The 25,024-nt window shown below is 36.8% G+C and overlaps 1 protein-coding gene across 2 annotated transcripts in view; it reads right to left on the bottom strand.

Moving 5' to 3' along the window:
* COG6 (component of oligomeric golgi complex 6) overlaps nucleotides 1-25,024 on the bottom strand; it is a 58,962-nt gene that overhangs the window by 3,405 nt on the left and 30,533 nt on the right. For both annotated transcript variants that reach the window (XM_009568738.2, XM_054083548.1), the window contains exons 11-18: nucleotides 24,659-24,723; nucleotides 20,155-20,246; nucleotides 18,366-18,483; nucleotides 9,045-9,176; nucleotides 8,341-8,508; nucleotides 6,247-6,354; nucleotides 4,664-4,717; nucleotides 2,382-2,461 (exon numbers count right to left, since the gene is read on the bottom strand). In XM_009568738.2, coding sequence (XP_009567033.2) covers nucleotides 2,382-2,461; nucleotides 4,664-4,717; nucleotides 6,247-6,354; nucleotides 8,341-8,508; nucleotides 9,045-9,176; nucleotides 18,366-18,483; nucleotides 20,155-20,246; nucleotides 24,659-24,723 — 817 coding nt within the window. The remainder of the gene's footprint in view (nucleotides 1-2,381; nucleotides 2,462-4,663; nucleotides 4,718-6,246; nucleotides 6,355-8,340; nucleotides 8,509-9,044; nucleotides 9,177-18,365; nucleotides 18,484-20,154; nucleotides 20,247-24,658; nucleotides 24,724-25,024) is intronic.

The following is a 25,024-nucleotide window of genomic DNA, read 5'->3' as shown; positions in this document are numbered from 1 at the left end:
AATTCAAAGACCAAGAGTGCAAAATTTTGTCTTTTCAGGAAACGTTAGGAAACAGAAGCTATGAGAAAGAAGATTAAGAGACAAAGCCTGCATTTTAATCTAATGCAAAGAATCCAATTTTTTGATATATAGGATCAACTGCCATTATCACTACGTTATTAGCATACTGGCCTTATAGTAGCAAATTTAGAAACACTATTAGAAGTGGAATATTTTCAAGGTGTTCAGGTAGAACAACTGTCTCTGATCACAGTCTAGAATCACCAAGATACTACAACCTGGCAATCTCCTAAGAAAGTATTGCACACCAATTGTGTATAAAACGGTATTGTCCCAAATATATTAAAAATAAGAAAAAGTTCATTAAAATATTTCAGAGGACTGAACGGTATCAAATGAGTCTTTCCATCAAATAATGTCAGTGTCATTAATCAGTACATTAGGATTTCAGTTGCCATAACAACATGATACATTTTACCACTAACACAAATGGCAGCACTTTCTAAAAATAGTAGTTCCAGCATTCAGTTTCTGTGATTCAACAGAAATGAAAAGAGCTTCTTAAGACCAACAATCACATAAATAAATAGCTTAAAACTTTAAATGGGCAAAGGAATTTGAAAGACAAGAGCACACAGTGGCAAATGTTGGAAGAAATGTTCCTCATAGTTGTAAGGCTTAAATGATATTGCTGTTGAGTACATAATACACCGGTCCCTTATCAAAAGTGTGTTGGTAGATTTTGAGAATCAAGGAATTCTTGGTTTCCAGCTCAACTGTTGGAATAGTAGATCACAATTATGTGATTTCAAGTATGATACCTTCAGAACCAACATCAAACGTCTGCAAAACTAACTTGAAAATTTCAACTACTACAGATAGAGATTATAAATATAGTACTGGTTATATGTTTTGCTTAAATGTTTTAGAAATTTTTGAATTTTGAAGGTTTAGTCACTATGGAAAGTACTGACTATTAAGATTGTGATTCTACAAGCATGCATCTTTGTAAATAGGTATCTTAAACTTCAACAGGATTCTTTGTGTTTAAAGCTGTGGGCTAACAGATATTTTTTTTTTAATCATTATTCTGAGCAGTACCTGACCTATAGCGTTGAGTTAGAGCAAATTAATAAACTGCTGCATGTTAGCTGAGATGTAGCAGCTATGGCAATTATCCTCACACAGGCTCCCCTCTCACCTGCCCACTGCTGTAAATTAACATGAATTTGGCTTAAATTGCACTAAGAGAGGTTTAAAAAGCTTATCAATGGGATAAGGCTGAGAGTGCATACATAACCAGTTTTCTTGGTTCATCTGACAGAAGAAATTATTAAGTCCAAGTGACTTCACTGTGCACGAGTCTTTATGGTAGCATGAAGTCTACCTCTGAAAAATTGTTGCTGTGTTAGCAGTGGAAAATTGAGGCATTCAAAATACTTTTACTGTTATTATGATTTCTAAATAGACTTACATGAAAAAAATACCTAGAGCTAAAACACAGATGTAATAGCTTGACACCTAGATGCAGAAGTTGCAGTGCTTCACTGACATTACAGCTCAAGCTACCCTGTCCGAAATGGAGCTCTCACACAAGGTCGGCTCTGCTGGCTGAGCTGTGGGAATGGGAACCCTAACAGAGACCCAACAAACTACTGAAAAGCACCAATGTTCCTCATGCCAACCCATGTAAGAGGTATATGGCATGAAACTGGAAGCCTTTGGATGAGGAGAACCTGGAAAGCTGGACTAGGTAACCATGTATGGCCCTTGCAACTGAACTATTCTATTCTATTCTGATAAATTCCCAACAATCAATATTTTTCCCTTGACATATGTAACTTTTTAATTGCAAGATGCTTTAATACAATCTAGCTGAGGACAGGTATGAGTAATGAGACTCCGAATGCTGTTGTATTACATAAAATGTGAAGTGCTAGTCTTAATTTCTGGTATATTCTGTAACTTGCATTCTTCAAAGAAGTGTGAAAAACAATATAAAGAAAAGTTTTTTGATCAGCGCAGCATATAATTCTCTGAGTTCACATCTAAAATGTCTTCATGTGGTTCACATTTAAGTGGAAAGAAATTCATGACACTGTCCTTAGCCTTAGGGTTCAGTTATATTCAAAAACCAAGAGAAGAGATGGTGTCCCTGAAATCAAGAGTAACTACTTCAGAAAGTCACAGAATTAGGTATTCCTCACTGCTATTTCAAAAAGAGGAGAGTCAGAACAAAACTGAACTGTGACCTAAAGGACAATGCAAATATGATCACAGCTGATAACATGGATTCTCATAATGATCCACTAAAATCTAATCAAATCCATCCTTCTGATCATTATGCAGGCATAACAGAAATTCAAAGGTAAGGTACTTACTTCACAGTGGCACTCAGAAGGAAATTCAGCTGGGACATTATCAGACTGTCTGGAGCGGAAAGATAGCGATCAAACTGAGCCTAGGGGTGAGGAGGGGGAAAGGAAATATATAAGAGCAACATATTAAAAATTTGCTATTAGATGAAAATAGGTAAAACCACAGATCTCTGAAAAGCTATTACATAAAAATAGCACCTTATTTGTCAAAACTTTCTCTTTTTATATATTTAAGATACAGCCTAACATAATATACAAATGTTTAAGGTAGAACTTAATAGTCCAAAACAACTGTCTAACTTCAGCACCTCTGTCACTGAAATTTTAATTTTCTGACTCTGAGGAGTATGGGTGGAGGGGCAAATAATGATTTGATTCTAGTAGTATGGAGAAGAAAGAATATTACTGCTGTCTCCAACTATCTATCAGAGAAGTTGTTGATGCCCCACCCATGGAAGTGTTCGCAGCCAGGCTGAATGGGGCTTTGAGCTACTGAAGGAGGTCCCTGTCCATGGCAAGGGGGTTGCACTTGATGATCTTTAAAGGTCTCTTCCAACCCAAACTATTCTATGAAACTGTGGTCAAATGGCTGACTATAGAGAAAATGCAGCCAGGTCTTTTCACAGGTTAAAACATGAGAAATACTGGACACATTACATTAAAGAAAATTCTGATTAGATAGTAAGGGGAAAAATTGTCACCAGGAGTGCCACCAAACACTGAACAAGTTACCCAGAAAAGCTGTATAATCTCCATCCTTGGAATTACTCACTTGGGAAAGGCCCTAGGCAACTATATCTAATAATGCCAACTTTCCTGAGCAATGGATGAATCTTCTCTAGCTGGAAACCCTAAAATCCATCATTAAAACATGCAAAAGTGGGCAAAAACGACAAATGAAGTCAATCACAGGTCTCTCAGAATAACTTTTTGTGGTTATCTGCCCTCTTTTGCAAAGCAAGGGAGATTTAGCCTAGAGATAGCTATGGACTTCACTAGAACATCATTTGTAAGCATATATGAGCAACTTAATACACTGGAACCTGGAAAACTTTCAGGTTAAGTTGGGATTTGCAGGGGTCTGCCTGCAAATATTCCATCCACATGGTTTAAATCCTGGGAAGCCAACAGATCAGGCTGATAGATGAGATTTCAGCATACTGGGTTCCATTCTGGTTGAAATGTTTAATGTCTACTTTTGTGAACACAAAATAATGAAGAAAACAGAACAGTTGGATTCTTCTCTAACTTTTCAAGTGAAATTATTATGTAGCACTGTAGAAAAGAGAGTCACATACATATATATATAATATAGAGAGATGGTCCCAACTGCAGTCTATAAATTCCTCCTTCGTCTACAAGACCATGATAAATAGAAGATATTTTAAATGCAAAACTTATAAATATTTATAAGAATGCATGCTGATCTGAGTAAACCACAGAGTGCTCTGTGCCAGAGCTCTGTTCATCTAACCAGCTTGGGAATCTTGGGTTTAAAACAGAGAACAGTCTACACTGACACAATTAGGAAGGATTCAAGATATGATTTTTTTTTTTTACACCTTTTCTAAAAAAAAATATTCTTTTTAAAAAGATCTTTTTTTCGTGGGGGTATACATGTACTGCTGGATGAGTGGGCCTTATTTACAGTTAAACTTTCAGAATAAAGCTAAACTTGGCAAAGCAAGAAAAGTGACAGATCATATATTATTGCCTACTGAACTGTGATATTGCTATCTCTATGCAAAATAGCCTTCACACACTCTTAGAAAAAATATCGGTTGATAATTTGTTTTAAAATACATTGCAGCTTTCAACTTTTTTAAAAAAAAAAATCTAACTGTGACATAAGCCCAGCATCTAACTTCTGAGTTTAACTAACTATTTGCATAAAATCAAAGCCTTAGGACTAAAATTATAAATGATAGCAGAACCTATATTTCAAAGCATACAGATAAAAAAAGAAACTTGGATGATTAAAACTAATTAGAGCTAAGTATTTGCTTTTAGCAATTTAAGATGACTCACGGGATAACATTCTTGTAAGGAAAGTTCTGTTTCTCAAGGCTTAGAAACTAATATTTTATTACTATCCGTTCATAAATAATCTATGTATTTATTACTTCAAGTGGGCAAATTAGTACAAATGAAGAATGTATTCCCAGACACACAATTTAGCTTAAAGAGTATGACTGGTTAGATTAATACTGACTATATCACATAATTAAGCATTCTTTCCCATGTCACAGCATCACCACCACAACATGAAATTGTAAAATGCTTACCATTGCAACCTTCAGAGACACAGAATCCATACTTGGCACATGTGAAAGAGGACCCTAAGAATCAGTAGACAAAGGGAGAGGAAACAAAATCAGGTCATATTAGCATACAGAAAAAAGATTAAAAATAATAAATTCTACAATGGGTTCAGTACTAAATTGTTACTTGCTAGAGAATCTTAAAATGTTCGAAAACTGAATAATCACATCAATACTGAAATGTTGTAACATTTCATTTGTATGCTACTGCTCTCTTAGATTAGAAAGTCAGAATACTGAATTCTTAATACGTCCCTTCAACTCTTTTTCTTCCTTCTTCACCATTAAATGATAAACACCCAGAAAAGCCTTCCACAAGGTCTAGGATAAAAGCCGAAATGCAAATCGGCCGTATCTCCTTGATACTCTGGAATTACAAAGGACAATTTCCCCTCTATGCATCTGTTCTGAGACTGCACAGAATTCGAGCCTGCTTCCCAGTAAGTCTTCTATGCTGGTATAGCATTACAATGTATAAGCTCCTAGCAAATCCTGTGATAATATCAATGCTGCAGCCAGGCTGCTGGACAGATATAAATGAAGCTGGCTGTATTCCATTAAACAATCTGCTCTGGTCCATTTGAAACTGGTTTTAGAACAGGAGATAGGTTCATGAATAGGAAATCAAGCTGAGTTAATAATCAGATAATTTACACATTTATTTATTCATCTTTATACATAAAAATCTGTTGAGTTTGGATACTTTATGCAAAATTATTGGCTGAAAAAACAACATAAGGCTCTCCAACGGAGATCTACTTTCTCCAGCAAGCACTGTTCTTCACCTTCACAAAGACCATAAAAGGACATAGGCACAGCTGAAGGGAAGAAGAGCTGCATCAACATGTATCACGTAACAACTGTGGTTCACATGAGAGATGAGCTCTGAATTCCAGTTTTCAGCTCCTTCTAAGAAACTTGAAGGTTCACTTCTAGAATCTCACTGTCTTGGTGCTAGAACAGCTACAGTAATGAATAAGGACAAAAGAAATTATTTTGAATTACTATTAAACTCATCTGCCACTTTTTCACAGAAGAAAAAAAGCAGTTAATTGTCTAATGCATGCAGGGCATCCATTCACTCCATGATGTTGCAGCATAAAATGGAAGAAACAGGAATGCCATGTGCACTGTAGATCCAAAATATTCTAGATGTCATGGAAGTGGTATACATACTCAATATCTGTGTTTAAAAGTCAGCTTGACTCTGACACTTTCTAAAGCATATTACGCTACCTATACAGTTATTCGGAGAATGTACAGGATGTCTGTGGTGTACAGAGCCTGGTGATGGTATGCAGATAAGCTGCACAGAAAGATTGTTGCAAACCAGACCTGCTAGGCTTGCTGAATATGCACTGTAGTGGAAATCTGTAGTTCCAATGTGTCTTTGTCTAACAGTCCTGGTCCCATGTGAAAAATCAACAGGTACTACAGAGTTTTTGCTTTCAGAGGAAGCTGAATTTGCCAAAGTCTTAATGCCAAATCCACCTAGTTGGCAGGTATGCAGTATCTATCTCCTCAACACGTACATTATATAAGCTTACCTGTTCTGGTTTGTGTTGCTGCACAGAGTTATATATGTAACTCAGACCAGCTCTTGTTAACACATAGGAAGCTTGTTCATTTATGAGTGTATCTAAATGAGCTTCAATCTGAAATTTTAAGCATAAAGTATTTATAAAATGTGCATGAGTATATTAAATAGAACACACTCTGAGGTTAAAAGGTCTAGAAACATATAAGAGGAAAAAACACAAATAAGGAGAAAGGGCAACTGATCAACAAATGAACAAAAAAACCCGTAGAGCATGATTATCTTATCCATTTACATCTTCCATATCGTAAGAAGTCAATAATAAAAATACAGGTAATTCTTTCATGTTTGACAGAAGAATCTAATTTTTTGTATTTGTAAATTCAACAGCACCAAAAATTAAGAATACCAAAGCTCTAATATTAAAAACTGTATGATTTTATTTTGCTATAGTTCTTTGAAAATATGTGATAAAAATCATCCAGCTCTTATTGAAAATATTGACAATAGCATAACTGTTTTACGATAAAAAAGAGAAAGAATCAGTCTTTCACAGGGAATATAAAACTGAAATTAAATCATAATCAGTAACATTTTTAAATTCTGTCCTGATAAATATGTATTTGTAAAAAGTTAACTGAGAGAACAAAGGACAATGGAATTACAGCTATCAATTTTGCTTAAATTATGTTCATATGAAAAAAAGTCAAACATATTTTACATTCTTAGTATAATCTTCACTTTGCAGAGAAAGTCAATCTATAAATTCAGTCACAGCAGCAGTAATCGCTTTTTAGTTTGAGTAGTCTTAAAAGATATTTGGGTATATCTACACTATTACTTCATTTTTACAGGTAATTATCCACATTTCTTTTTTCTTCCAATACCAAAGAACAGCAAAAATTTATAATATATCAAATTCTATTAAAATGTAAGACTTCCATGTCTGATATTTTAAGAGCTCGCCTTTTTACTTCTTACAATTGTTTAGAAAAATGCACTTTTCTTTTTAAATCATGAGGGAAATCTTAATATTTCAATTTGGAGATTTCAACTGTCTTAGAGAGTTCTTTTGTCTATAAAAAAATGTTTCTCTTATTAAATATGCCATTCTAACTTCACTTTAATAACCTACTTATGTATAATCTTATAGATAGTTTTTCAGTTTGTTCCTATATTTGTAAACCGCTTGAAGAAAGTAAATGCCTTTCAATGCATAACCTCCAGTCTACTGCAGAGGTAGTAGACTAAATCTACAGTACATCAATTGCAACATTTACTGCAAAAAATAAACTCTCATAAAGGAAATTAGAAATGCCCCCCACCGTTTGGTGGGATTTTCTGTTTGTTTGTTTCAGAGCAAAAAGGTGCTAGAAATTCTAATCAGAAGTAGAAAGAAAAAAATGGCTCACAGCCAATCTTTACTGGTGCCTTCAAATAAGAAGTTGTGACTTTCTTTCAAGCCCCCAACTCCAAATGCTCTTCTGAGATGTACGGCGGAGATATTCATGTAACAAAACTAGAAGTGGGCAGTATCTAAGTTCTCCCAAGTCAATGGATTTACAAATAAAATTTCCATTTCAAAATGGTACCAACATATAAACTACTAGCCCAGCATGTTAGGTGAAACCATACAAATGAGAAAAGCAAGGCCAAAAGAAGGGCTCAAGTAGTAACTTCAGCTGTCCTATATTCCAGGATAAACTAGATGATGACCTGCTACTAGCTAGATAATGGAATACAGTCAACCATTGGACTATCTAAGCTTTCAACTTCCATTTGCTTCCCCTCACACTGTTTGAAGACAATTATTAGCATGACGGGGACAATGAAAATGTTCTCCGATATGGGTTTATCTGCAACTAAACCAACACCAAATGAATATTCCAATCTTTTTTTTTTTGCCAGTTTTAAATGAAAAATGCTGTGTACCATAAGCTCTGATACCTGCTTATGGTCTCTGACAAGAAGCCCTCATCCCATTCGCCTGATATAGAATTGACCCAAAATCAACATTATCAAAGATAAATATGTTCACATCAGAACTTATAGTCTGCAAAAATCAGTAGTAAGTTCATTTTCTTTTGGGGCTGTTAAAGCTTACCTGAAACTGTAACATTTCTAGACGTTTGTCCGTGAATTCAAAGAGAGATAAAGTAGTCTTCATCATATAAAGTGAATTTACCATGAAGGTTGCCATATCAGCCGTGCCCAAACTACTTGCAGACATAGTACACATCTGTAACAACGGATCTAGCACACACGACAGAACCTTTAAAACAGAAATCACACAAAAAAGATGGAGTGGAGGAAGCAAATCATGTCATACAAGGCTTATAAGCTCATTCTGTCTCTATCATTTATTTATTCCACAAAGCGGAATAAAGAGAAATGAGAGTTTCCAACCGGGAAAGCAGTTTTCTACTGGATTTGTCAGCAGGTGATCAGCTACCATAGTGAGGAGAAAAGTATAAAAACCTGAGAAGAACAGATTCTAACCTAGCAGGAGGAAGAGTAACCCAAATTAGATAATTGGTAATTGAGCAATCTTGAGGGTGTATTTACTTAATGGAGTAGTAATTGGATAACAGAATTCAGATACTGCACAAGGGTAGCACTCCATATCGTACTGTAATTATCCACTTTGTTAGTCACCCTCTTACCCACATTACAAGCTCAGGTTTGGTAGAAAGACCCAAATTAGGACCCAACAAAAAAGATGAATCCTTCACCCGTCTTTTGTGTACTGAGACTAACTTACACATACGCTTTTTCCCCCTCCTCTTCAGAGCAGTCAAACATTCATACCTGCACAAAGTCAGCTTGACGGGCATCCAGTGGAACAACAGATGAGTTGTGAGATGCCAGAACCTCCCGCAGCAAGTTAAGCGTCTGATTTAGTGCAGAGCTTGGGCCAAGATCAGGAGGTGGGAGTTCAACCTGAAAAACAAGATTATGTGTTTGGGGGGTGTGGAGGTGAGGTGGATGTTCATTTAATTTATAGCAAACACCACCCGATTTGTCAGCAAAAATGCTAACAGCTAATAGTAAAAGGTAGCCATGCAGATAAGAACTTAAATTTGACACTGGACATATCTAGCATGTTTCAGGTAATAATTGCCTGTAACTTGCAGCATAACCATCCCAATTCAGTGACAAACAAGCAGAACTGAAAACTGAATTTCTCCTTTCACTTTTATAATCTAGAGAAACGCGAACACTACCATTTTCAGTAGCAAAAGAAATACACTTGCTAGATTAAGTGTCAAAGAACAGCCACATTGTTGGCACCACTGGGTTCACTTTGAGCAGGACTTGCTGTAAACGCTGCTAGCGCAGGCAGAGCTCTGGGATATTAGGGCTACACTGCAACAGCTGAATGAAGTCATCTTATTGACAAGGCCGCACAGCCCCTTATCACACCGAGTATGAGAGCTGCAGTCAGAGACGCAAGAGTCTTAATCCCTAGCAAATCTGTACCTTAAATTACTGGTATATAAATGACCTGTTCACAAGCTAATTCAATAACACCTACATGAACTGCAACAATAATGCAAGAACTGGAATGCAAACCTACTTCAAAGATGAGAAGCAGGAAATGCAGATGTTTGAAAACCAGAAAGAATAAATTTTGTAAATCTTCAGAGAAAAAAAACCCCACACTTTCCGAATCAAATTGTGAAAAGTTGGAGCACTGAAATGGATGAAATTCTATTCTACTTTTTAACACAGACTTACATACTTTTGCCTTTCTTTGTAAAGGCAAATATCCATTAAACACTTCACTAAATGCTTATACCATGTAAAACCTAGCAAACCTCTTTTTCCCAACCCGCATGGCTCAAGCTCCACTCCGAACATAGGTGCACCTTCCTGTCTTCAAGGCTGCCTCAAACTGGCTTCCTGTAGACTTTTCCTACAATCCACGCTGCTGGCCTTGTTTATTTCTGCCAACAATCCTCTTCCATCCTTCCTTTATCTCCTGCCCACCCAAGGAGCAAACACAAATCTGGCTGGATCATGTAGGAGCAAGCAGATCTCCAGCAATATAAAATGTGCTTACACATCAAGGCATAATCTATTTCCAGATGCTGTAGAGAGAACTACATTTCGATGGGACTAGGACTGGCCTGTGCACCTTCACTCAAGGGCTTTTGGGTGCAGCAGAGCAAGGCAGTGTGCATTCTGTAATGCTCAGCTCAATGAGAAAAGAAGGTAGCTTTGGACAGCCTCCTCCAGACACAGGCAGTATGCCCCATACATTCCCAAATGAGAACTACTGATTAATAGCATAACAACATACATGTCTGAGTCTCCAAGGAAGGATGGCAAAAGAAACCAAGAAGGAGAGCATAGCAGGCTCCCTCTTTTCAAAGTGGAGCATTTCACATTTCAGAGCCTTCTGAAGATCAATCTGTATGCAATGAACATGCCACCAGAGAAAAAAGAAACAGGCCAACAGCATCTTGGCTTGTATTATCAGAAATGGCATGACCATCAGGTCCAGGGAGGCCATTCTCCCTCTGTACTTGGCACTGGTGAGACTGCAACTTGAGTACTGTGTTCAGTTCTGGGCCACTCACCACAAGAAGGATTTTGAGGCTCTGGAGTGTGTCCAGAGAAGAGCAATGAAGCTGGTGAGGGGGCTGGAGAACAAGTCTTATGAGGAGCAGCTGAGAGAGCTGGGGTTCTTTAGCCTGGAGAAGAGGAGGCTGAGAGGAGACCTTATTGCTCTCTTACAACTACCTGAAAGGAGGTTGTAGAGAGGAGGGAGCTGGCCTCTTCTCCCAAGTGACAGGGGACAGGACAAGAGGGAATGGCCTCAAGCTCCACCAGGGGAGGTTCAGGCTGGACATTAGGAAAAAATTTTTCATGGAAAGGGTCATTGGGCACTGGAACAGGCTGCCCAGGGAGGTGGTTGAGTCACCATCCCTGGAGGTGTTTAAGCGACAAGCGGACGAGGCGCTGAGGGGCACGGTTTAGGGAGTGTTAGGAATGGTTTGACTCGATGACCCAGTGGGTCCCTTCCAACCTAGTGATTCTATGCCTTCTATGCCTTCTAACTCCCTCTTTAGAGCTAGGCCTAGCTTTCACACTGTGTGTGTTTCAAAACATATGAGATAATGTATGTGTCCCCACACTGTTACCAAGACAGATCAAACAACTTTTTTGCATTCTCCTGAATACGAAGTCTTTTATTCTCACTTTCTGAGACATAGTATACTGAATTCGAGGAACTAATAGCAAACTATATCAAATAGGTTCAGGGAACAGTTGTTTAGCCTAAGCAGTCCTGAAAGCATAAAACAAATACTCTAGCAATGAAGTAGCAGTAATTCAGAAAGAAGCACTTGGTCGGTGTCGATTAGTAGTAAAGTTTACTGAAATTTACAGAACTGAGTGACTTCTTGTTTCTTCTTGTTATTATTAAGGGTATTGATTGTGCCCTGAACACACTGTTCTCAGACCTGAACTGGACCGTGTTCAGGGATATTTTGGCATTAATTTGAGACTGGGATTTGATGGGGTTTTCACTTCTAACACACACAGATCACAGTAGAACCAATTTCAGGCTCCTTCGCACAAAATTTTTATCGCCTAAAGTAACTGATGTTCAGAAGCTTCTAAATTAGCCTCATCTTTCATTTACTCTGTTCTTTTAAAGTCCAGTGTCTTATAGGTGGGAGCAAGGAACAACACTACGGAAGAAGTAACACTACGGAAGAACACTATGGAAAAATGGCAAGTAAAAAAGGTTTAGATTCTTATATTCCATTTGAAATCTAACAAGGAATTAGCTTGAAATGCCTGACCACTACAACAGAAGCAGAATTAAAATTAAAAGAGGAAAATTAAAGCAGTGTTATATTAATTTTGAAAATTCTAACTTTTTGCACATGACTGTGGATTGTTTTTTCTCAGAATTAAAAAAGAAATTATTTCACCTAAAATTAAAACTGACACTAAAAGTAATTTCATCTAAAGTTTTGCATATCAATCAGCAAGGTTTAATACAATCCAGAGCAGGCTTTTCTGCATGAAAGCAAGTAGCTTAAAGGATGTCTTGGATATAACAAACAGCAAAGGAAAATACAGGGAAAATTAAAAGGGAATAGCAGCAACCAAGAAGAGTGCATGTATGTTAATTGTTTCCTTTCTTCATTTACAAAGAAGATCAAATGGAAAAAAATACATGCCATTTTTGCTTTTGTTAATTACAATTTATTCTAACAAGGACTGGAGCAGATACTAAGGAGAGCAGCTTTGTTAGAGACTCATCTGTGCACCTGCAAATACTGAAAATATTGCACAGGCAAGCAATCAAAACTATTTATATAGTACCCTACTTGAACATTAGAAAGTTAACAGTACAAAGACAAGGAGCAAGTCGAGCAAAGGGCCACAGCATTCATGAAGAGACTGGAGTGTCTCCTACACAAGGAGAGGCTCCGTTCAGCCTAGATAAGAAAGGGCACAGAGGGATGTTATCAAAGTGTAAAAATACCTTATGGGAGGGATAAAGAAGAGGGGGACACCCTCTTCTAAGTGGCATCCAGTGACAGGTGAAGAGGCAAAAGGCACAGATTGAGATATGGAAAAACAATTTTTTACTGTGAGGTTGATCAAATACTAGAGACAGTTGCACAACTAGGTTGTGGAATCTCCATCCTTGGAGACCTTCAAAACTCAACTGGAATCAATCCTGGGCAACCTGCTGTAGCTGACACTGTTTGAGCAAGATGGTTGGACTACACAATCTCCAGAGGTTCCTGCCGATCTCATCCACCCAGCAATTCTGTGACACTAGTATTAAATAAAATAAGACAGTAATTTAAGCCACAAAACTCCTTAGAGAAAGTACTGCTCAGAGTGACAAACAAAAGGTTGGTGGCTTTTTGAAGGCCTAATCATCTTTTAAGAGATGCTTTTTGCAAACCTCACTGACAGAAAGTGGAGACAAAGCACTACAGCTGTGGAACCTTGGAAAAAAATATCTGTATATTTCATCCTATTGGTTACATCTGGTTACCTAAGTTCATTCCACAAATTCAATTTTCACCATAGTTAAACAAGAGCAGTCTAAGAAGTTTGAGTGCATGTCTACCAGAGAAGATTCAGAGAAGCTGTCCTAAGCTCTTTTGAGTCTGAATAGGATCCTACAGAAATCACAACAGGTTTCACAGTAGAATGCCTAACAGCATGCTTGTTTTCAGCTATTAGGTTACTCTCGAAAGAAAAGATAACAGAAAAATTCATCCCAGCTTTGTTTTGTTCACATGGATCCATTCAGCATTTGGACCACAACAAACAGTATCATTTCATCTGTCCCTTATCTGTTTTCCAGAAATCTAATAGGTATCATTCTAACAGGAACCAAATTATGAGGGAGAAGTTTAGAGATATTCCCATGTAATCTTTTAATATATCTCCCACTCAAAAACAACATATAATGCACTCGTAACATTTAATTTGGATATATCTACTCTAAAAACAATATGAAGGAATAACAATCCCAAAGCGTGATTTGGGCTACTCTACTAATAGTCTTCTAACAGCTCAGACAGCAGATGAGAGGTTACTTTGGCATAATCTCTCCTTAGTACCCTTATGATAACTCTCATTCAATTTAATGCAATGCTTGTAATTACTCTTTCCTTTAATAAATGTTCTGGAGTACGACTGAAGCCAGAGTAAGAACAGGTATACTTGAAAATTTCCACTCTCTAAATGTATTAGCTGGTCCAATAAAACATGCCAGCATAGCTTAGTCTAACAGGCTTGCTAAAAAGCCTCACCAGTGCACTCATGATTTTAAACAATTCTCTCAACGTGAGAAAACTGAAAGAGTAGTCCATCTACTCCAGTGCATTAGGTGCTTTGAACTTTGCTTCTAGTTTCATGGGAACGGTTTCTGATGTTCTGATAATTATTGTCATTTAGTACTTTCTCCTGGATTTATCATCATCTGTAAAATGGTAATCTGTACCAGGCTGTAATTTGTTAGATTCAGGTAGTGAGTAGCACACGCAGAATCCCAAATCTCTAAACATTTTATCTGTTCACACAAAGGAAACAAAAGAATACATAAGGAATGAACCTACAGTTCTCAACTACTTTAGTAGCATGGCTGATAGATCTGTGGCTGGGACCAAGATGGTTGTGAAAAGAAACAAATTCAAACATGATTTTTCAGTGCAGGGACACTAACACTGGTCAAAACCCATTCTGGTTGAATGTTAGCATTAAGCTCTACGGCGAATTAAGAAACTCAAAGCTGTGAATGGCATTACAAACACTGAGAACAAAGTGCCTTTGCAATGACTCTATTTCCAAGCTTCACATCATGTTTCAAGGAGTAACACAGCGCCAAAGAGCCACCCTTATGTACTGCCTTTCTTTGATAACAACGGACTTAACTTTCAGGTGGTGTGCTAAATATTTCTGTTACATGGATTTCAGATGGTAAAGAGCTACCCAAGAAGAGTGAACAGAAACACCATAAAAAGGGTTTCTCAGACTTAACAGTCTGAAGTTGTGAAAACTGCCGATTGCCTTATTTTCACATTACAACCAGGATTCTTGAGATTTTCTGATATAATGAAGAGAAGGTTCATCAGAAAGTGCTTCTGAGCAAGCCAGTAAGTACTCTGAAGTAACCAGGGATTTCCCTGTATCATTTACACAGATGGCTTGACAACCAAGAGGGAGAATCGTGATCTAAAACTGCCTTTAAGCAGCTCCATGCTTTTGACACTCCTAATGTAATATGAGACTCTTCACAAAAAGAAGCAGCTATTTTCTTGTCCTAGAAAGAACAGTCTGAATTCTTAGTTTCCCATTGCACTTCAGAAATTAAATCCCAGAGAGTTTGAAGTCAGTGCTCAACTCAGCATAATATTGTCATGGTGATAAGGACAGAGCTAAATTACCATCCTGTTACTCCTCTATATCCAAAGGAAGAGGTCTTGAGGAGTTAGCGTATTTAATGAAACCTGCTTTGTTTAAAAGAAATTCCTAACTATCTATGCTTAAGAGAAAGACTTGCTTAAATACTATTCCGGTTTATTAACTATTCACAGACTGTAGATATTAAAGAAGCATATCATAGCAAGACATAGTAACACACCAGTGATTCTAGACAGTTCTCCCCACACTAGAGCACAAGAGAGTTTGCACAGGGCTAAAGAGACTCCTGTCAAGTTACAAATTCACTGGTAATTATGACTAAGTCTTCTAGAATTTTGTAGCTACAAATAGCAATTAAGAAAACACTTACATTCTCTTTAAATTAAATAAAAACTGTAGAACTGATTTCCATTCAGATTTTTTTTTGTTTACAATTTTCAGATTATTTGCAACAACTAATGATATTGAGGGAATACTATCATTAAAATGGTGTAACTCACACAGGCTATATTCACAGCTTTCTAATGATCTAAACAAAACAGGTACTTAAGTTTATAGAAATAAAAATATTTTTTAATTGAAAAACACCCTGTTCATATTTTAACCTATTTCCAAAGTTATTTAAATTGTCTTAAGGATCATATTTTAATTAAAGTAATGGGTAGCTGATCTTCTTTGAAACGGACATATCAATGCCTTATGATGTAAAATGTAAGTGGAAATAAGGAATCATGATTTCTAGACTGTCCATGTGAAAAGTAATTTACTGATTTTACAAATGAGTACTCTCTTTTTGCATAACAGGAGCAGCATTGAAGTCTTTGTAATTGCCAATTGTAAGCACAAAGTGTCTGTTTCTCAGTGCTTTAATCTTCTTTAAAAATAAAAAATTCTGAAAGCAGTTGCAGTGTACACATAGTTAGCAAAAAGCTGGTAAACAAGTTGGGATGTAAAGAGAATCCTACTAATTCATATACACAACTTTGGTCTGAACACATGTTAATAAAAGGGATGAGAGAAAGCAACCTTGAGATTCCTTGAAATGTAAAAGCGTTGTGACATTCACTATTAAATTAATGAAGACATATGAAAAGGCATAAAAGCTGGTTATCTGTATATTAATAACACAATAAACGAAGTAACTGAAGAATTAAATTTATGGAAAGTAATGGAAAGTAATTTTTCTATTAGTGTAATTCAGCCTATTGATTTTATATTTTTTTGTGAAGTAAAACTAATTTCACTCATGAGGAGATAAGACATCATTCTATCAACGCAGCAGTCCACTCATAAGGGCAAATAATATAAAGCGCTTCAAAGGTCTGCCTAAAACTCTTAGTTACAAGAACTACACATCAGTAAAATAAGACTCCTTATGCTGTTAACAACAGAATTATTTCGTGGTTAACCCCTCGAAGCACAGAGATTAATAAATAACGGTAGATGTCTTTGTTACTCATGTATCTAATCCTCTTCTGAGTCTCTTTAAGCCTTTGACCTCAACTATATTCTAAGGAAAGATCTTCATAAGGCATATATGCAATGTTGAACTTCCAGTGCTTCAGATTTAATTTATAAAATTTGTTTATGAAAAAGAGCAATAATATAATCCTTTTACATTACATGGCATGCTCAGTATGCCATTCTTTATTCGTAATAAAGTGCCACTGAAGGTAGCAGTGTAGTCACCGTCTTCACTGAACACCAGTAAAACTAAATTGGACTGCCTTATAAAAACAATGACAGCCTCTAGAGCTGGTTGCATCCAGAGTGGGAAGTGGAACTGAAGGCAAAGATGATTACACAGCTTTCCCACAGTAGCAATACAAAGAACACACACTATGAACTGGGAGATCACAAATCCTTTGTTACTCCTTTTCCTTCTGAATTCTACTTATCTCCAAAGTGAAAACAGCATACCATCCAAAATAAAAGTACAAAGTTTTTGAGTTATGTGAGTAGAAAAATTTTGCTGGATCCTGTTTGACTACAGATGTAAGACCCAGCAGGATAAATAAAACAGAGCTAAATACAACAGAGATGAATAGAGAGCTGTCTTACGGTTTCAGGCCAAGAAAATGTATTTCCTTAAACACTTTTTTTGCACACTCTTTCTAAGTAAAGAGCAGCCATATATTTTTGTTGAAGTCCATCACTGATATTATAGAAGTAACAAGTATACAGATATTTTCTTTCAGCTTATGTAGCAGGAAATAAAATCATCTGAGGAGTTCATATGCGGCTAGTATATGCCCATAGCAAGCCATAACCTTTACTTATTCTTTTTTTAAAGTTTTACTGTCCCTGTCCATTGCATGCTTTATGAACTCAAGCTTTAACTGATCCTTGAAGAGGCATTAGTTGCAGAGGAACTACTATTCCAATGACACTGTACTAAAATAGAAATACCCCATGATAACAATGTACTAAATAGATTTTAGTAGTATGAACTATGTGGGTGTTAGCAACTAAGGAGGCACCTAATGAATGAATGAAACAGCTGAAAGGAGTCACTGGGATATATAGAAAAGATGAGGAGAAACAACTGTTACTTTGAGAAAGTCATTCCTCAGCCCTTGCAGAGAGACAGGAAATTGGGACCAGATGGAAACTGTGCAGAACATGAAGACTACTTTGAGACCACAGAATAACACTGACCAAACTGGGTAAATCCCACCGAATGGTCATTAACTACAAGGCTTTGCACAAAGAATAATTTCTTTAAATTTATGTGGGTTTTTTTCACCCACATAATAAGATAAAAGAAGCCCAAGTTTTGCTTTTACTTAGCTTACCGCCTTGGAATGTACTTGATAAGTTCAAGAAAGGAATTATGCATGAGTAATTAACTACTGATCTGATGATACATTAATACAGACTATCTAGCTCAATCAGCTGACTTTGCCCTACTGCACTTTGGGAAATTTCCTAATTTTTTTGCTTGGCACAGATTTTAAAAATATGTAAAATGCTCTGTTGCTCTATAAACAAATGCTGCTAACAACACATTTCAGTCTTATTTTCATAAAAATATAAATTTAGAACAATTAAAATAGTCAGGAAATTTTTACTGTAGTTCCATAGCTAGAATAAAGAAATAGCAAAACTTCAATTTTAGGAAGAGCTGAAGTACAAAACTGCTTTAATCTAATAATCGTAATATAGCGAAGGGAAATGAATGCGTGTTTTATAACACAAAAGCTGTATGATTTTGAAACAAACCTTGTCCATTAGTTTACTTGCATGAAGGCTCAGGCTACTAAAGAATATCTTCTTGCTCAATAAATGCATTTCTTCAATTGTTGTCAACAATGTGGCTGCACTGTTTCCTACAATAGCGCTGAAAACAAAATTAAGATTAATTAGATAATCTGAAGGAGAAGAATATTACAGGGTCAAATACTTTCGGCAGCATTTCAATTACAATTGAAAATATACAACAAATAATTGCAGGGAATAGTTCACATAAATTCATTGACTCGTAAGCTGATTGTGAAAGCAAGCATTATCAACTATGTTATTAAGTAGATATTTAGTACAGGCTATCTAAAGCTTTGCACCTACTTTTTAGTAGAACTCTTAAATTTACTAATTTTTATTATTCTGTACATCTACTTCTGTTAAAGAAAACAGACCACTTAAACAAAAAGGGTTGTTAACATTATTCTATCAAACTGTCCTTTAGAGATAGTATCATCACTTTTCTTTCTTCAATGCAATGTTATGTATCCCCAAAACCACAAAAACTCATGTCTCGTTATTCCAAGTGTCAAGATAGTATATTTGGCATGAATACTGCATAAGTTTTAAATGACGCTCTTGAATTTCTCATGGATATACCTTCTGTCCAAAGTAAAAGTGCTTCTAAGCTACAAAAATGGTAGCAAAAATTCATTGCATCCTAACAGGACTAATTTAAGTATCTTGATTTTCAGATTATAATCTTGTTGCATTTAATAGATAATGTCTCATATTGGATTTTCCCTTCAATAGTCAGGTGCACTTCCTCTATACAGAGGAAAACGTTCCATTGACAGAAAGTATTCAATGCTCTTCAAACAATGTATTGATGGTTTAAAACACATTTTCAACTACATAAAACTTTGTAACCAGTGGGAAACACAAACTTAGGAGACAGAAAAATAACAGCAAAAATATTTCATCTGTTTTTGACAGTGATTAGGAATAAAATATGTTACGTTACATAGATAAAAAAAAAAGGTCTTATATGTGTTCTACTATAGACCTGTAGTGCCCCCACAACTGAGTATTTTAAATACAGTGGGAGATGCCCAAGAACCACTTATCCTAGTCTGCCCAACATCTAAATGTCTTTTCAGACAAAAAAGAAGCTCAAGTATTAATATTATTTATTGTAATTCTCGTTTCAGTCCAAGGCTCTAGAGGAAAATCTTCCTGCTATTGCTGTTTCTAACTAATGCAAATTCTTACTATTGCAAATGCCACACTGTATAAATCGAAAGGTTCTGGCTGTTCTCTGGTTTCTGTGCTCCTAGTGGCATCTGGCAGGTTGGAAGATGACTGGTGCACCTTCAACAGTAAGATATACACTGATGCAAGTATCTTCCCAACAGAACAACGTAAATGTATAATTAGAAAAAATGGTATCAGAACATAATTGTTTAAGGAAGAAAAGAGAAACTGAAGTTCTAGAGATAGTTTAATTCTAGCATTTTCTCAAAGGGGATTTGTTTTTGTTGTCTTAATTGAGTTGCAGGGTTTTTGTACACTACTTGTATCTACACAGAACAATAAAGAGTTTCTGTGGAAAACTGATGCTATATTCCAAAGCAGATTCTATACAGTTTAAGGAATGACAACAGATAAATGGCATCTCCTTGACATCATGCACATTTCTCCTTGATTCCATAGGGCAGAGCAAAAACTAAACCATGAAAATACCTTTTCCTATATAAATCTTTATAAATACAACAACAGGAAAAAAAAAAAAAAAAGAGACATCTTTAACATATTTTGCAATTTTCCATACCTGATTGTATGGTGGTAGAACTTTAGAAGATTAGAAATCTTGTACAGTAGAACTGCTCCTGGCTCAGCAACAATCACCTGCTCAATTCTAACCTGAAGAACGAAGAAACACAAGTATCCTTCAAGCCATACATTCCAAAAGCCAACCTCTGCAATTCTACAGGCAATGTATGTCTGATTTTTGAAAAATAAATTTAACCATAAATTTAATCATAATGTTCTGCTTGAACCAAAGTGCTTCTTGGCTGCCAATCCTCTGAGCAGAAAACAAGCAGGTGTATGTATTCTTTAAAAAGACCAAACCAAAATAAAACACCACCTCTGTTTCCCTATACATTTTTACTGAAAATGTCAAACAATGAGATCAATTGATAGATTAACATCAGTACTGAATGGCAAGAACAGCTGCAAAGCCGCAAAATCCCTGAACTACAACAGCTGATCATTAGCATTATGCAGCAACTTGGAACATCCAAAGTATTGGGCATTTTACCCAAAGACAAAATTTCACCAGCACTCATCTCTCTTTCAATTAAAGAAGAAATTATGTACCAGCTATTGGTATCTAATTAGGTACATCTGTAACTAACAAACAGTTATGTTGGCTGTTTATCTCAACCAGGAGATAACTGGCCCCACAGATCAAGCAATGCTGACTTTCTTTACAACTGGACATTTGATGTCTTGTATTCATGGTACACACAGTCACAATTCACTCCTAAAAGGCTGTTCCAGGGTCAATCTGTGGGCACTAATGAAGCAGTGACAGACAGCGACTTATCACAGCACTGTTATCCCAAGTGCCTGCCTGTGAAAGGGCTACACACAAACCGCCAGCTGCCACCCGCTCTCCCAAGTTGTCTGCTGTTCAATGCAGCACGATGTGCAGCAGTGACTTCCTGTCACAGCCAGCTGCAGGGGGAATTAACTAAGGTTATGCTTCAACACCTTCCCTTTGCATCCAAGTCAGAGACCAAAGAATAACTGTTGACCCTTACTCACAAAGCTCAATGAATGATATTAATTTCAACACTCAGGTGAACTTCGCACTTCAATGCACAGGTATATAAGGAGATACAGATACCTGTCTCTAATGTTGCATAAAAAGTCATTTAGGCATGGATACTGAGTAGCAGAAAAAGAGTAAAAATCAAAATAGTGACCAAAAAAATAAAGCAATAACTAAAAATAGATAAAAGAATTAAGAAGTAGAGCAAGACTGAATCAGGAGAAGGTGAGGGGGAAAAAAAAAAAACCCACAAAGACTTTAGGGATAGGAAACAAAAATGAAATCTAAAAAAACAAAGCAGGAAAAGAAACATTGCTGCTTAGCATACAAAAGTTTTCACTGAACTGGAAAACCAAAATTTGTAACTGACTAAACCTAAGCTGCTGGAGGAAGTCCTGGACTTACAGCTCTTATGACTTCCTAATCCTGTATGTCCTGCAGGTAGGTGACCATAAAAGACTATCTGAAGTCTACATAAGGCATCAAAAACATTCTGTTAGCGTCGACCTCATCTTAAGACCTGCAGAACAGATGGAGACCTTAACGTAAATGGTTTTTAGGGTCCTCCTACTTCCATCTGAAATGACAGGCCTGTGGTAACATCTACCACTAATGAGCACTCAAGATTCACTTGGATGCCCAAAACTCAAACCCACTATCAGTAAGAAATGTTGACAATTTACACTGTATCCATAACCATCATCCTTCTTCAAAAATAAGGAAACTGCAGCATGATGTGCATTCACAGAGAAAGGCATAAACCAGTAAGAAAATTCTACACAATTATCCAAGCATTTGTGGAAATTCTGAGTAGGCTTTTATCAGGCTATTTTATACTTCAGCTCAAATCAGCTCAAATATTTTATACATCAACTCAAATCAAAGTGACAGGTTTGCAAACATCAGCAGAAATCCACTAGAAAAGCATTATACTGTGGTGCCATACGACTACAACAAAGACTGGCTTCCCTGAACTTAATGCAGTTATTTTTCTTATTGAGGACAATCTTCAGAAAAACAATGTATTATAGAAAAGCCCCCTCCAAACTGAGTCTATTTTTGTTGTTCCTCTCAACATGAAGGCTTGCATTTATCCAATTGCATTGTATGAAGGCTTTTCTGCTTGGCACATTTTGGGGGTTTTTCTGCCTTTTTTTTGCTATGGCACATTTTCCCAGGGAAAACAATAAAAACTACATATTTTACATTGAGAAGTCTAGACTGGCAGTGAATTAACTTAGGTTGCATTCTATTAAAATACAGAAAACAATGTCTTTTATTGTTCTTTTAGTTGTTTTCATTTTTATTAGCACAGTAACTAACAACCAACAATGTTCTGGGGACTATTTCTACACATAACAGAAGCACATATGTATAAAGAGTTTAGCAATCAAAACGGAAGGTACACTGTGCAAAACTGCGCCTGTCATAAGTACTCAAAAAAAGACCAAAAATTCCTCTGACTTACACAAAGGTTTGATTCTCTCCCAATAACTTCGTTGGAATGCATGGAATCATAGAACCATAACGCTGTAAAAGACCTTTGAGATCATCAACTCCAACGGCATCTGTCCACTATTAAATCATATTCCCAAGTACTTAATCTACCCGCCGTTTAAACACCTCCAGGGATGGTAACTCAACCACCTCCCTGGGCAGCCTCTTCCAGTGCTCGATAATCCTTTCTATGAAGAATTTTTTCCTAATGTCCAATCTAAACTTCCTCTGATGCAGCTTAAAGCCCTTCCCTCTTATCCTACCATCTTTCACTTGGGAGAAAAGACCAACACCCACCTCTCTACAACCTCCTTTTAGATAGCTGTAGACAGCGATAAGGTCTGCCCTCAAACTCCTCTTCTCCAGGCTAAACAATCCCAGTTCCCTCCGCCACTCCTCATAAGACTTGTTCTCCAGCCCCTTCACCAGTTTTGTCGCTCTTCTCTGGACATGCTCCAGGACCTCAATGTCTTTCTTATAGTGAGGGGCCCAAAACTGAACACAATATTTGGGGTGCGGCCTCACCAGTGCAGTGTACAGGGAAGTACTGAACTCAAGCATCAGCCTTCAATACTAACAGAACTAAAGCATGTAAGAAGAACATAAAGCTTGGAAAACATCTTCCAAATAATTGTTTGTCTAATATGACAGGTTTAAACAGGTCAAAACCTAAAGGCTGTGAGGCATGATAATTGTATGGAAAGGAGCATAAACTGAAACACAGGAGGTTTTGCCTAAACACCAGAAAACACTTTTTTCTTTGAGGGTGACTCAGCTACTGGCACAAGTTGCCCAGAGAAGCTGTGGAGTCTCTGTCCTTGTAGATATTCAAAAGTCATCTGGATATAGCCCTGTGCAACTGGCTTTAGGTGGCCCTGCTGGAGAAGCAGGTTTGGACCAGATGCCTTCCAGAGATCCCTGCCAAACTCAACCCTTCCGTGATTCTGTGATATTCTAAATGGCATTTTTACCTCTCTTCAGACCTTCTCTCTTCCTTAAGAGGAACTTACGTATAGTATTCAAAACTTATCTGTTAACTATTTGAGACTAAGGCCACTGGACACAGCTGTTATAGCTACAGCATCTTAAGAGAAATTTATTACAGTAGCATTTAGATACACTTGGATTTATACACTGTATGGAACTAGCATAGTCAGGCAATTATTGGTATCAGCTCATCACCTTAATTATTTTATTTTGTGCTTACGTGAAGAACATCCAACAAATAAGGCAGTCATTCATTTGATGGATTACTATCAATTATTTCTATCAAATGGGTAACCCCTAAAGTCATCAAGGCTCTTTCTTGAATCAAGACAACTGTGAAGGGGTGTGACAGAAATAGAGCAAATCAGGGAAGCATAAAGATGAAAAGGAGGAAACAATTTTTTCACGGTCCTTTTCAATATGTGGCTCTTCACACAGCAATCAGTTAAACTGTGCTCTTCCCTCCTGCAGGATATGTTGTGCATGCTATCATTTTCTATCAACTTGACATACTCAAGGAAGAAAAATCTACTGAAGTCTACGAACACAAAGACAGTAGCTATGGCTTACTAAGTCCTTAGTACCTCCACAAAGAGGCAAGGGAACGATTCTGCAGAAGTATCAAGACAACTGCACAATCTCTGCACTCCTTCTTAAGCATACACTCATGATTACTATGAAAAACAGGGCAGTAAGTTAAAATTATTTTCCTTTTGACCCATTACAGCTATTCCCGTATTTGTGAGCTTCAGGAAAAGTAAAATAAAACCAAGATACAGAACTAGTATCCCATTATCACTTGCTATATGACCATATAAATCAGGTATCTATGAACTATGGAATTTTTAATTTTGAAGGGGTTTATGATTCTCAAAGTTGAGAATCTGACTCTTAACTATGGGTAACAAAAACACATTTCAGAGATGTTCAATACATTGGAGAAAGAGGTTCTGGAAAAACAAGACAGAAGAAAGTTTACATTTAGAATAATAAGGAAAACAAAATACTTCACCTTCAGAGGCCTGCAGACATCTTCTGTGATGTGCCCAACTACTTCTTGAATATTTTCTTCCACACCTACAGTTAACGCAAACACATGCTAAGATTATGCAAATATAATTCTCTTTTCTTCAAGACTATAAAACAAACAAACAAATGCAGAAGCTGCTCCTACCATAAAAAGCACTATGAACTGCATGTTCTCTTCTCTACAAGACTACTTTACACCTGCACCGAACTTCATATCCAGTCATTAAGAAACAGTTGCATGACAAAATGGTCCTGGAGAGTCATTACCTTATGCTATGCAATTGCTTCCTAGCACAACATAGTGCCTGGGGATTTGAGGGAGAAGGAGCAAGGGAAAGAATAAACGATT

This window comes from Cuculus canorus, chromosome 1, assembly GCF_017976375.1.
Source record: "Cuculus canorus isolate bCucCan1 chromosome 1, bCucCan1.pri, whole genome shotgun sequence".
NCBI classification, from domain to species: domain Eukaryota; kingdom Metazoa; phylum Chordata; class Aves; order Cuculiformes; family Cuculidae; genus Cuculus; species Cuculus canorus.
The sequence above is the reverse complement of the archived record's forward strand: the minus strand, read 5'-3'. Positions and strand labels throughout refer to the sequence as shown.